The 12,989-nt window shown below is 47.3% G+C and overlaps 5 protein-coding genes across 5 annotated transcripts; 1 reads left to right on the top strand and 4 right to left on the bottom strand.

The window, feature by feature from the left end:
• Positions 1-101: 101 nt before the first annotated feature.
• BDCG_06503 (cytosolic nonspecific dipeptidase) lies at positions 102-2,171 on the bottom strand (the record flags this gene model as incomplete). Its single annotated transcript, XM_045422238.1, has 5 exons — positions 102-285; positions 367-1,484; positions 1,568-1,635; positions 1,728-1,759; positions 1,873-2,171. 5 exons carry the CDS (start codon positions 2,169-2,171, stop codon positions 102-104), a joined length of 1,701 nt encoding a protein of 566 aa, XP_045277926.1.
• A 712-nt stretch (positions 2,172-2,883) lies between these two features.
• Positions 2,884-3,513, bottom strand: BDCG_06502 (60S ribosomal protein L20; the record flags this gene model as incomplete). Its single annotated transcript, XM_045422237.1, has 1 exon — positions 2,884-3,513. One exon carries the CDS (start codon positions 3,511-3,513, stop codon positions 2,884-2,886), a length of 630 nt encoding a protein of 209 aa, XP_045277925.1.
• Positions 3,514-4,852: 1,339 nt separating this feature from the next.
• Positions 4,853-6,057, top strand: BDCG_06501 (uncharacterized protein; the record flags this gene model as incomplete). The annotated part of the gene is made up of 2 exons (XM_045422236.1): positions 4,853-5,219; positions 5,345-6,057. 2 exons carry the CDS (start codon positions 4,853-4,855, stop codon positions 6,055-6,057), a joined length of 1,080 nt encoding a protein of 359 aa, XP_045277924.1.
• A 613-nt stretch (positions 6,058-6,670) lies between these two features.
• Positions 6,671-9,461, bottom strand: BDCG_06499 (uncharacterized protein). The gene is made up of 4 exons (XM_045422235.1): positions 9,146-9,461; positions 8,730-9,079; positions 8,216-8,638; positions 6,671-8,132 (listed from the first exon to the last, which is right to left on the bottom strand). Exons 1-3 carry the CDS (start codon positions 9,384-9,386, stop codon positions 8,528-8,530), a joined length of 702 nt encoding a protein of 233 aa, XP_045277923.1. The 5' UTR covers positions 9,387-9,461; the 3' UTR covers positions 6,671-8,132; positions 8,216-8,527.
• Positions 9,462-9,553: 92 nt separating this feature from the next.
• BDCG_06498 (cystathionine gamma-synthase) lies at positions 9,554-12,962 on the bottom strand. The gene is made up of 5 exons (XM_045422234.1): positions 12,627-12,962; positions 10,914-12,351; positions 10,640-10,823; positions 10,535-10,577; positions 9,554-10,436 (listed from the first exon to the last, which is right to left on the bottom strand). Exons 1-5 carry the CDS (start codon positions 12,675-12,677, stop codon positions 10,311-10,313), a joined length of 1,842 nt encoding a protein of 613 aa, XP_045277922.1. The 5' UTR covers positions 12,678-12,962; the 3' UTR covers positions 9,554-10,310.
• Positions 12,963-12,989: the final 27 nt, after the last annotated feature.

The raw sequence follows: 12,989 nt of genomic DNA, 5'->3' as shown, positions 1-12,989 counted from the left end.
TAAAACTACCTGGACAATAAAAGCCACCCCCACATCCCTCGCATCCACGAAAACACAGTGTATCAGGACAATAAGATAAACCAAAAGGATTGTCTGTCTGTTTACGCCGTAGCAGGCTCCTCAGCAACATAGTGTAAATAGGCACCCATCAGTTTGGTACCCTCAATATAGTTGCGCGTGTCCAGCTTCTCGTTGGTGGAATGTGCGGCATCCGTGGAGCTGCCCATGGGCAACAAAAGAACGTTCTTGCCCGTGGCTTCTTCAAAGGTCAGGGTGATGGGGATGCTATTGGTTTACCGTTGGTTAGAAATTTATTCCCGCGCAAAAATAAGAAAATAAAGGAAACGAGAAGAATAAATAACATACCTTCCACCCTCCCTCGTCATATCCGGCTCAACACCAAACACCTGCTTAACCGCCTTACTCGCAGCCTGGAAGTTCCAATGCTTGGGGCTAGCGACCCACCATTTCCCGTCATGCTGCAGCGAGCAATCCATCGTATTCTTGCTGTTCAACTTGGCAAACTCGGCCTTGATATAATCAAACACCAACCGGTTCACATCCTCGCTCTCCATATTGGGCACGGTGCGGATGGAGAACTTTCCAATAACTTTCGCGGGGATGACTGTCTTGGCGCCGGGGGCGGAATAGGCGCCTTCCACGCCGTGGATGGAGAGAGATGGGTACCGCCATCGTCTCATCAGGGTGGGTTCCTTGTCTGAGAAGATGGAGGTGGTGCTGCCAAGAGACTCGTGCAGGTTATCCATGGAGAAACTGATGTTGGTGTACAGACTCTTCTCATCCTCGGAGACTGGGGCGACGAGCTCGTTTATGCCTGGGATCAGGATGTTGCCTTGAGCGTCCACCAGCTTGGAAAGGAGATTGACCAGATCCGTCATGGGCTCATGGGCCGTGCCGCCAAAGACGCCGCTGTGCAAGTCCTGTCCCGGGCCGGAGATGGTGAGAGAGTAGTAATTGCAGCCGCGCAGTCCGTAGGTAAGGCATGGCTTCTCAGTACCCAGCCAGTAGTTGTCCGAAATGCATACGGCATCAGTATCTTTGAAATACGCCTTGCTCTCAGCTTTCACGAACTCCTCGAGCCCCAGGGAGCCGTACTCCTCCATACCCTCAAAACAGCAGAGCAGGTTGACGGGGAAATCAACACCGGCCTTCTGGTGCGCTTCAATGACGTTTAGCCAGCCCAGGACGGGGCCTTTGTCATCCGTGCTGCCGCGGCCGAACATCCTGCCCTTCTCATCGATTGTGAGCGTGAATGGTTCCGAGTTCCAGCCATCCTCGAGCAGGGCAGGCTGCACGTCGTAATGACCATAGACAAGAATGGTCCGCTTGTTCTTGTCGTTGCCGTAGCGGGCAAGGATGACTGGGGGCAGGTCCAGATGTTCCCGTCCAGGCTCCTTTCCTAGTGGACGCTTCTCAACTTCAGCTCCAAGGCGCTTCAGTTCGTCGACAAGGAAGTCTCCCATCTAAGGTAATAAGGGAATCAGAAATGTAGTTCTTTTGAGGATTGCGCCGGGATGTATTGATAATGGTTGGTTTATGAACGTACTTTGACCACATCCCCTCTGTTCTCATCCTGGGCAGAAATTGATGGGATAGCAACTGCTTTCCTCAGGCCTATATATCATAATAGGGACAATTTAGCAATTATCCAAAGCTAGGGCTACTGCGTAGCAAATCATTTCTAGGAATTGGAGTATGACACATACGATCAATGAAGTGGTCCTGGAGGTTATCGACCCTACGCATAACGACAATAGACGCCTTGATATCAGCAAACCATATATATATATACCCTCCATGCGTCTATGAATTCGGTGACAAATATAAAAATGGTCTATTTCCACAACTCACTCCTTGAAAAACGGTTCCAGCTGAGGCGCCATCTTGGGATCGTCGATATTTGCGTAGAATGTTCTCTTGTATATTCTTGCAGTGAGCGGGGCAGGTTGCTGTTGGATGATGGAACGACGACTGTAGGAGCGCGGTGCGGCGCAGAATGAAGACGAGGATGAAGTAAAGGAGGAGGACGAGGACGGGGACGAGAGGGATCGATTAAGACTGAAATATCTCCGGGACAATTGCGCGGTACAGTGTCTGACGGGGGGGAGCAATGCTGCGATGCGACTGAGGGGAAGCGAGGCGGGGAGCATTTGGCGTGGAGGAGAAGCTGGGTAGATACGGCAAGGCTGGGCGACGGATTGCTGCGAATTGCGGACGGGGAGAAAAAAACATCCGTGGGTCTTGATTTTGAATTTTTCTTTCTTTCTTTCTTTCTTTCTCTCGGGAGTTATTTTAGTTTCCTCTTATGAAATGCTTGTTTGCGTCGGGCGAGTAGCGTCAAGATGGGTTTTATCTGTTTTTCTTTTCTTTTTTTTCCTTTTTTTCTTTCCTTCTTTTTCCTTTTTTCGATCTCCCGAATCTTTATATGGATATTACCAAGCATGTCGCGTTTTTAGAGCAATGGATTAACACTTTTGTCAAAAGGTTCTATTTTTATGCATTGATAGTAGAATATAGGTATATACTGTACAGAGCATAAGAAAATACAGGTAATCTAACAGCAACAATAGGAAATGGAAATGGAAATGGAAAAATAGTACAGTGATAGTTTCTACAATTGAGGCCAGTCCTTGTCCTCCTTGTCCTCCTCTTCCTTTCTTCTTCGTCACCCGTAACCACCCGGTCAGAGAGGGATTGGGCCGCAAACCAGCGCAGTCGGAAGAGCAGGGGTGTGTTTTCCCGGCCCGCCGTTAGCATTACATCTCATCTCCACCCCACCCCTAGAAGTAATCAGGTCCTCCACGAAAGATAATGCCGATGATGCCGATCAAGTTGAGGTATAAAAAGATATGAATAAATAGATTATTGATCCCTAGCCCATAGCTCTTTTCGCAATTGTCTGTCCTCCCTAGCAATTGTTCGCTTCTTGCCCCAGCGCGACTTGATAGCCTCGAGGACCTGTTGCTGGATGGCCTTCTTCTGCGGGCCGGCATCGCACACCTGCATGACAAAATGGGAGCTGCATCCGAATCTCTGAGCCAGCGCATATCTGCTCCACTTCATGGGGTCTTCTAGCCGTAGTTGGCGCATTTCCGCGATCTCCTGTTCGCCCAGGATGTTTTTGGTTTGACTCTTATGTCGCAAAACCAGCGGGAGTCGTGAGTGCTGTTGCTGCTGTTGTTGCAGTGGGTCTCCGGGGAATGAAGCAGCTCGCAGTTTCCGGCGGACATCATTTGGTGGTAGGAATTTGGTAGGAGTGTGGTAGACTGAGGGAGCACTGGAGGGAGGATTGTAGATGATGCGTTCGGGAGAATTGGGAGGGAGAGGGCTGAATGAAGCGTCAGGTTTCACGCGTAGGCGTTGCTTCAGTCGACGGAAAGTTGACTGATATCTCCGGCATACCAGGGCGGAGGTGGCTGATTCCGACCACGATGGGAGCAAGAACGGTAGCATCAAGACATTACGCCGGGAATATGTGACAGGACAAGCCATTGTGAGAGAAAAACGGAAAAGATATAGAGGATATATGTTGGCAGAAAAGAATTGGAGAAGACCCAGGGTGTTCTTGGATTGGGTCCTCACGGATAAGGGAGATCCACGCGAGAACAACGATCAACAGCCAGGAGACATGGCAGAATCCGATGCAGTGAGGGATTGAGCCGGGGAGAGGCGAGGAGAGAGGGAAATTATATATAGGTTTGAGGTACGAAAGGGCGATGAAGACGGGCACGGAGACACCAAAATATTCATTCAATTGATTCAATTGAACGGCGGAAGAGAAATTGGCGACTTGGAAGAAATTGTCGGGCCGCTAAGTTACATTGGGCGATAGATCACGTGGGGACTGGAGCATGGTTATTCCGACGAGTAATCCCGCCAACCAACACCCATTGACACTGTAATTATTTTTGGTTTCCCGGAATTACGTACGGAAAGCACATACATAGAAGCAATAATAAAATAGCATATTAAAATTTATATTTGTTTGCATACGTAAGAATAGCATTGTCATTCTGTCGCTGGTTCCTAGAGCAAAGTTGTTAATGTTACAATACCGTATCTTGCGTTGTCAGCCCTTGAGTCGCTGTGTTACTAGTAATATACCGTAACGCAGTACAGTACAATACAGCCCCGTTACAGGCAAGCGGTAACTGTGTCAGCCGCAACTTGTCGCGCTTCAACTTCAACTTTTTCCAGCTCCAACTTCAACTTCATCTTCATCTTCCACAACTTCGATCTCCATCTCCATCTCCTTTCTCACTCTTTCATTCTCATGCCCATACGTATCCGTCTCATCCTCTTTCTCCACATCGTCCGTCGAGTTTCCTCCCTTATTCCCGCTCTCCCATCCCATCCATGTAGCCTGCCTGCCACCTCGCCTAACCTAACATGACGTCGTTGATGTACTCGATACCAAGCCCCCAACGCTCTTGTTGCTGAGTCCGACCACCACCTCTATTATTCCGAACTGTCTCACCAACTCCAACACCCCCGTTTTTGCCTCTTCTTAAAATATCTCTCTGCCTACAGACAACATCCTTATATATATATATATATATATTCCACACTGTCCCTTTTCAACTACCCTCCTTATCTTGTATCTTCGGATAAAGCACCGATTTTCCCCCTTGGTCTGCCGCTGGAGTGGGGAACTTTCTCTCAACCTAATCACACTCAGCTGCACTTTGTCTTCTAACTCGCCCAGCCCGAGACTCTTTATCGGAATTTTCCCTTTTGCTCAAAGTCTAAGGTGGACTCTATTTTTTGATCGGATTCCTTCATAATAATATTATAACTCGAATCTTCCCTCCCTTCGACCCACCAAGCAGTCATGGCAGCTGTAAATTCTTCAGCCGACAAGACGTCGGATTTCACGAAACCACATGTTACCGCTCCTGTCAACGAGATCCCAGCAACTCCATCTGTATCTGAACCGCAGCAAGAGTTACAGCAGGAGGAACAACATCAACATACCAAACCAGGCATTCATTCGACAGAGGCAAAGAAGTCGGACACAACGAATATCGAAGAAAATAATGAATGGCGACTCAAATCTAAGAAGTCTGTCGAATCCAGCGCAGTTGACAAAAGCGAATCGCAACAGCGGCCATCCAACATCCCAAATCCCATAACCACCATGCGACCTGTTTCCCCTCTAAATTCTCTCAGCTCTACTCGACCATCTGCATCTCCACATCGTGCGAGAAATCCCTACATGTCTCCATCATCTCCTAATCGCGGATTCCGTTCTGCTTCTCCTCGCCTTCACTCGCCTGCTTCCTCGCAATTTTCGAACGGAGTGTCCAGGAAGATTTCGCACCAGCCCAAGCTTCCCCATCTATACCCTCACATATCATGACAGAAAACCACATCCCCCCAATCCTTGGCGCCTCATCTGCTGCTTTGACCGACGAGCGTCTCGATCCAGACTCTGTTGAAATCATCACTCATAACTTCCACCAGCCTGCCTCGCTCAGCGTGACTGGCGGCCAACCTGAACAGGCAGTGACGTCGTCTTGGCATGAAGATCTCAACCCACATTTACCCCCTGACGCGGAAGATTCGGTTTCAAATTACGGCGGGTTGGACCCATCTGACATCAGGCGCCTAAGCTTCGTATCATTCGCTGACGTTGTCAACGGCGAACATGCTGAAACAGACCATGCTTCAAACCGCGATTCTATGTACATGGCGGGTCTCTCGACTAACGCTGCCTTGTTCGCTGCGCAGAACCGCTCTCCATCTCCAGTACGCTCTCCGGTCTCGTCCCACGGTTTCGGTACATCGCCGCCAACAAGCGTATCGCCTTCTACAAAGGGGTTGGATAACTCTCCTAATCGCGGGGGTTGGGTGGCCGGGAGCCCCCGGCTCTGCGGCCATAGTCCCCCTCCTGGCACTTTTGGTGGTGAGTTGAATGTTGAAACCATGCGGCAGGCTCTCCGACGGACTGGTTCCGGCGATTTTGGTGGATTCCGCAGTCAACCCATGAGTGCCGTTGGGAACGACGATGGGACATATGATCGTCCCTTCAAGTAGTCATATCCTCTCACCCACCCACACGTTAAGAGGGATGATGCTCCTTTGTATATTTGGTTTGTATTTTTTTGGTCCTTTTTCCCATATTTTTCTGGTCTCATCTCTTACTACTTTTTGCTTCTCTTTTTATTCAACGATTTTAATCAAGAGGTGGGTAGATAGGAGTTGTCTCTTACCTTTTCATTTCCGACGTATTGGTTTTCGGGAAATTTGTAACACTGACTTTGCTGTAATTTTCCCATAGCCTTTCTTCATGATAAGCAGAACATTCTGGGAGGTTTATTTCGTTTGTTTCTTTTTCTTTCTTTCTTTCCCTTTTATTTTGGCATACGTCTTTCTGCCCTTCTTTGGTTCCAGTTCTCTTGCGTAGTTCCTTCGAACTATCTCTGTTGTTTGTCTTGCTTTGGCATCTACGATTTTCTATTTTGCTTTCTATCTTTTTTTTTTTTTTTTTTTTTTTCTGATTCCCCCAGGAGAAATCCTTGCAAATTCGAATTTAACCCAAGACCATATATTTCGCATTCCAAATCTTTTAGGAATCATGTTCAAGCTAGCTAGCTAAATTGAGCAGCCGTCTTTTTTCTACTATCTATCTATATATCTATCTATTTATTTATTTATTTTATTTATCCTTTGAGAAACTCCACAAAACGCTGGTATTTCTGCAGTCCAAGGGGCTTGGTTAGTCCATCAGCTGGACTATCTTTTGTGCTGATTCAAGTTGACATCAGGGCCACCAGTGCACACTCTTGAATACACTGAAGTAGCCATTTGGCGAATAGCAACATGCTTGAGCTTCATGGAAACATTAGGGAGTGCGTTAGTGCAAAATAGTAGTAGCCACGGAGTGATCCGTCTATAAGCTGAGGTGTTGACCTAGATCAAAATAACGCTGCTTGGAGAAGGGGTGCCACCATTGTGTGAAGCCTCTGACTAGAATCTGGAGGTTTATGCCAGATCATAGTTTCTAGAAGGCTACCTAACCTCGAATAATATAGCAGTGATCAGTCGCTCGGAGCTGAAGCGGGGTAGTAGCGGGCAGAGCTTCTGCCCTAGGCTCTAAACGTGATTAAAGAAGGTTCTGAGTGATTACGCGTATGTAAACAGGCAAAAGCGCGTGTATCGTACGGTATATATGGACAGGTTTTTGGAGGATTCAACTGGGGAAAGATCCCCTATATTTGTAAGGTAAATCCATCCTCGACTCCCATCGGCCTATCGGGATTCCATAGAAATAAGGGATATAGGAGTTCGGAGCTCATGCACTAGTGGGTCCACATCATGGCTTTTCCAGGCCATGATGCCCCGATGCGCCTCATATATGTACATGTAATGTACCTACAATAACTACCTTAGCTTTGTTTAACCTTCTTCTCTTCCACCAGTTCTCTTGACCGCTGAAAGCTTGTTGGCCAGAGCAGCGGCACTTTCTTTGTGTTGGACGGTTCAATTCCAATTCCTATTCAGATGCAGCAATCCCGTGGCTGGTATCCTTCGCTCGATCATCGATGAAAACGGTGATCCTCCAAGTGAAGGGAAAAGATCCGGTACAAAATTTTGCGAATCTTGTCAAATGTTTGTTGGTTCAGAACGGAACAACGGTGAACGAAAGTTTGATTTACCATGTACAGCAGCAATCATTATGGCTCCGACACTCGTTGAATAGAAAGAAACAGACCAGGCCTGGGAATGGAACTCTTTCTGAGAGGAAATATACATAATCTTGACCAGCCTCCCGTGCGAGAGGTTTCAGAAAAAGGGATTTCACCAGGGTCTCTTCTCCAGGCAACGCAACGTCTTCCCAGCAGGCTAGGCGTAATATCTCTGTCACCTCGCGGCTTTGTCCTCAGGAGCATCATCAGCCTGCCCATATCGAAGCACTCCCATTTGACGGTCCGGATGACGATGGGCTGCATTGGCTGACGGGAGACGCGCGGGGTTTCAAGCGAACTCGAAGGTTTGCTAGAACCCAGACCTACCGAGTACGACGACCGATACCGGTATAAAACCGTTCTGCTGACCTATCCAGCCCTGCAACCATAACGTAACGGGGCGCCTCAAAAGAGGGTTCAGGACTGTGTCCGAAATATGTTATCGGACAGTCAGCACGACAAATCAATCATTTGTAACGCGATAATAGCAGGTAGAAAAAACCTACCTACTACAGTATTTCGGTGTGTCTGCATTCTACTTCTTTTTTAAAGCTCATGGCATAGGCGAATGATAGACTTCGGAAATATTAGTGGTTACATGCGGGAAGTTATTTATGTTCGGCGTTTCTGTAGCTAGCGTATGCTGTTCTTACTCTATCAGGTTGATTTAGGTGAAACATTCCTTAGTCTGGAAGACAGCTCCATCTCAAAACGCCGCTTTCCATAGGGTTCAGGTTCATTTCGCAACTCAGCCCACATATCCGTGCCCGGTGGGAAATCATGCTCGAATATTGATTCACCCGCACCTCGCATGTTCGCTAGAACTGCCTATCGGAAATGCCAACGCAACAGTGCACCAGAGACACAATGGGGGTCTTGTGGGTTACGACAAACAGGATCCAGGGTCCTGCCATCCAGTCCGAACGGATCTGGACCAAAATAGGTGGTTTTATAGCCGTCCTCTCATAGGTTTGTTAGTGAGCGGCTAAATTTAGTCCTGCTGCAGAGGTACTTGCGTACATCCGGGTTGATTGAAAACAAATAATTATCAACGTCCAAGTGTAAAACAGCCCGCAGCAACAATCCATGTTGAATGGAATTGATTCCTGAGACTCCAGTTGTGCAGTCCATGTCTATAATCCACCGCCCGTAATTGAACTCCATGCAGACATTTTCACAGGCCAGTGGAAATATATGGGCTGCTTCAAAGCCAGACCACGTATTCCACGGAGCACGAACGTTCACAATCCCAGAAATCACACACTTTCCATCGCGCGCGCGGACACCATCACGAAATGCATCCACTTCACCGGATACACTATGACTAATGAGTCGAGCGACCCACGGTTCATTGTTCAAGCGAACAGTGCCTGAACGGAGACTCAACACTTAGTAACCGTGTTTGTTTGCTTTGTGTGAAAAAAGTGATGATCTACTTTGACAGTAAATGTTGTATTCGTGAGGCTGAAGGGCTGCATTTGTTTGGCTGATCGTAATCCCAGAATTTCGATGCTTCACACTCCACTGATCATCGATGACGGCAAGAAGAACTCCATCTAGAATCGACAAGAGATTCGCTCCTATCATTGAGCCGTTTTGATGAGTCCCTCCCAGTAAATTGCCAGTAGAAGCCTCATATAGCCAAACGTTTCTCCATGACGCTCGATCAATGGGCATTGTATTTGTGGATGTTTTTTTTCTGATCGTTAGTTGCTCTATTTTGGTATTAATTTTCTGTTGTGCAGAGCGTACAATGATCTTTCAAGGCTGCATATAAAGAGCGTATGTTGAATGTCGTGACTTGTATACATAATAGGTTGGAGAAGTCAATTTCCTTGTAAGGATCGGAGAAACTAAACACCGCGTCAACCAATGGTTTGATTCAGTAACTATAGTATAGCACATATTATTATCACCAGTTACGGTTATTATCATTACGCTATCATCTTGACCGTGAACAATATGAAATCCGACAGATCGAAATCAAAGCGGTTATCGAGAATATCGCGGATCCGATGCCATGCATCATAACATTTAAATATTGTTGAAATTATGTCCTAGTGCTCCTATTTCCTAGTAATCCCTCTAAACCTAGGAAATTGTATTTTATCTTTCCATTCTCTTTCCCATCTTTAATCCCCCTCCTACTTGGTTGATTTTTGTGGAGGGGGAAAAAGGGGGGTAATTAAAGGAACGGAAAACACTCACAATTGGTGATGTATATACCACTCATGATTCTATCCAATATACGAGTCGAGTTGAGTCGTCCTCAGTTGCCCATCTTTCCAAGAAAGCCCCTTAGACTATATATATATACCTAGACATATTCGCCTTCCACGATAGCAAAACAAAATCTGACCGAGGATATGTACTGCATGAAACCGCGCCTGATCCTACCCAGACGAGCGACAACTGTCGTGTTCGGAGGAGAGGAGTTCAGGGCGATAGGAAAAGAAGAAGAGAAAATCACTCCATTTCGTGTAGGACTCCTTTCCCCTGACATGCTTCAGCTCCTGTCTCTTCCCCTGGCCTCCCACTTCCCCACTCATAAATGCAAGAAAATCCTAGGAGAGGTCATACGTAGCAATCCACTATATTATTTCATGACTCCCTCGACACCTGCGCTGCCGCTGCAAGGGCACGCTCGACACGAGCCCGCAGGTCTGCGGGGTCCTCCAGCCCGATGCTCGTTCTTATTAACTCTGTCGGGACGCCTAGTGAATTTGCCTGAAGGGTGTATGTGAGTGGCTTGTTTTTGGTTGCTTGAAGAGATCCAGAAGTAAAGAGGTAACTAATGTGAAAAGGGGTAGATGAAAATGACTCACCCATTCCAATTCACCGTAATGGGCTAGGATAACGTAAGGGGAACTTTTTGGAGGAGGTTCCATGTTAGTATAGTACTTTTTCCAGAGGTACGGAATGGAAAATACCTGAGGGTAAAGTTCGTTCCCAAGCTAGGACCTTTCATGACTTCAAAGGAGTCGTAAAAGGCAACCGCCTGTTCTTTCGAATGGAATGTTATGGAGAACAAACCCCCGTACCCTCCGTTGGGGTTCTTGCATTTGTCGTAGAACGGTCGAGTTGGGTTGTATTTCGGGTAGAATATATCCTTGACTGTTGGAATAGCCGTTAGTAAACTGCATATGCTCTATTTTGTTCTCCATAGGTTGAAATCTCGCTAGGTATCTTCGAAGCAGTACATACTCAAAGGCGACGCTTTTAACTGTGCAGTGATTTCCTCTGTAGCAGCATTAATGCGCTCAATCCTCGATACGAAATCGCGGCTGTTTCTCTCGAGGAAAATAGCGTCTTCACCCCAGTAGTTATCTTCGTACTCTGCCTCAAGCACCGTCTTCAACTTCTGGTAATATTGTCCATGCGGATTAAACACGGCACTGCCCCCCATGACATTGCTGTCTCCACTGAAAACCTTCGTCAAGCTGCTCACAACCACATCGGCATAGGGGAGAACATTGACGTTGATGAAGTTGCCCACAGACTCGTCCACAACCACCGCGAAGTCATATTTCGTCGCTAGATTTCGAATGCGCTCGAGATCAGGCGCCATCAGCAGCGGATTCCCAGGGAATTCGGTGAAGAGCGCCAGGAACCGCTCCCCTGATTCCAATCGTTTCTGAAGATCATCTAGCTCCTCGGATGACGCATGCCCGTAAAATTGAACACCAGGGCCCCATTTCTGTAATATCTTCAGCGTATCGACATAAGGGAAGCCGAAGCAAATGCTCTTCATCGGGGACCGGGCAGCCATTAGCATACGATGGGAGTTGAAGATCGCACTCATGCCCGTAGGATAGAGGAAGACGTGTTGCTCCGTCAACCCAGCAATTCGTCCATCTGACGACGCGGACTGCAGCGCTTCGCTGAGCTCACCATCGCAAGTCAGCGAGCCCGCAATCCGCCTTCGAACAGCGAGCTTGGCATTATTGGCATGTGCAGTGCTCAAGTTACGGCCAAATCGCTCTTCGATGAACATGTCAAACTCCTTCGAAGAGGGGATTTCGCTTTTTTGCGGTTTCGTTTGCGGCTGCGACGGCGTCGAGTCCTTGCTAATGTTGCCCATGGACCCGTTCCGCTGATAGCGCTTAGGGCCCTTTTTGGGCCGTTGAATAGTACGTTCGTCTCGTTGCGCCTGCAGGCTCTCTTCAATCAAATATCCATCTTCAAGCGCCTTTAGACAGAATTCACTTCGCCGGCTCGATATCCCGTCACCAGTGTGTTGCCATACCTCCTTTGCAACGCTCCTGTGTGCAGCCGGGTATAATACACAAAACAGCGGTGATGTGATATTCAGATCCACTTTAGCAACACCGCCCTCATCTGCGCGGGGTTCTTTCTGCTTTGACGGTTGAAGACTAATAATGTGAACCTTCTGCGCCTCCTCAGCTGGTAACCGTGAAGCCATGAACTGGTAACACCGTTCTGCAGTCTTACGAGACGGGAATAACGTAGCAGAATCCTCCCCCGGCGTACCAAAGCGACGGACGACTTCCGCAACTAACGCCTGGATGCTCTTGTGGATGAAGAAGCGTGGGTAGCCACTTTCCATGGCATCAGTTACCCATTTTTCCCCTTCTTCGTACCCCACGTTTGCTCTCCATGTTGGGAGCGAGACACTCACAGCCTAGATTTGTTATGTTAGCATAGAACTAGAACTGCATTTTGGGTAATCAGAGTAGAAGATGGGGATTTCATATTTTTTCTATTTATCAAGTGTGATTTGACTGTCCTCTTGTTTGCACCCAACCAACTAGAGCACATATAAAAATGACTCATTCTGAAGGCACACAACACAGAACAGGAGGGAATCCATGACTGAAAGTCTTCTGAAATAATAGTAGATAGATAAATTCAGGCCATTGGATCATATAGCTTCACGTATTCTTTATACGAACATACATGGTCAGTTTCTGGAGGGACAGATCCTCCTACTGGTAGCTGCTTGAACATCTTGCGGGACAATAGATATATAACTTATATATTAGGCTGTATGATAGACGTGCTGAAACTGGGAAAGCGCAATTCAAGAAGAGATTCAAAGGCAAATCCTGAGCATTGTCGCCAGTACAACAGGAGCGAGTGTATGCTGTATAAGTTGTATAAGCCACCTGACAGAACTGTTGCTGCAGAGTTAATAATAATAAAGAAAAAGATACATGAAGAGTGAGGGGCAAGAAAAAGAACAAGAGAGGGTTGTTGATAAGAGTCAGCGCCAACCATGGCCGTATTGGCGAGACGACATTTATTACGCTGCCAAATCAC

The sequence above is a fragment of the Blastomyces dermatitidis genome (genome assembly GCF_000003525.1).
Source record: "Blastomyces dermatitidis ER-3 genomic scaffold supercont1.7, whole genome shotgun sequence".
Lineage (NCBI taxonomy): Eukaryota > Fungi > Ascomycota > Eurotiomycetes > Onygenales > Ajellomycetaceae > Blastomyces > Blastomyces dermatitidis.
Note: the sequence above shows the minus strand (reverse complement) of the source record. Positions and strands in the feature narration are given on the sequence as shown.

What these genes read in the sequence shown, in the direction of transcription:
- BDCG_06499 (XM_045422235.1), bottom strand. Translation starts at nt 9,386, where the DNA reads ATGCCCATTGATCGAGCGTCATGGAGAAACGTTTGGCTATATGAGGCT. An exon ending in ATACAACATTTACTGTCAAA is followed by an intron (nt 9,080 to 9,145) that starts GTAGATCATCAC and finishes GTCTCCGTTCAG; the next exon opens with GCACTGTTCGCTTGAACAAT. An exon ending in TGTTTTCAATCAACCCGGAT is followed by an intron (nt 8,639 to 8,729) that starts GTACGCAAGTAC and finishes ATTTTGGTCCAG; the next exon opens with ATCCGTTCGGACTGGATGGC.
- BDCG_06498 (XM_045422234.1), bottom strand. Translation starts at nt 12,677, where the DNA reads ATGTTCAAGCAGCTACCAGTAGGAGGATCTGTCCCTCCAGAAACTGAC. An exon ending in TCCCTCCAGAAACTGACCAT is followed by an intron (nt 12,352 to 12,626) that starts GTATGTTCGTAT and finishes TAACAAATCTAG; the next exon opens with GCTGTGAGTGTCTCGCTCCC. An exon ending in GGAACGAACTTTACCCTCAG is followed by an intron (nt 10,578 to 10,639) that starts GTATTTTCCATT and finishes TCCTCCAAAAAG; the next exon opens with TTCCCCTTACGTTATCCTAG.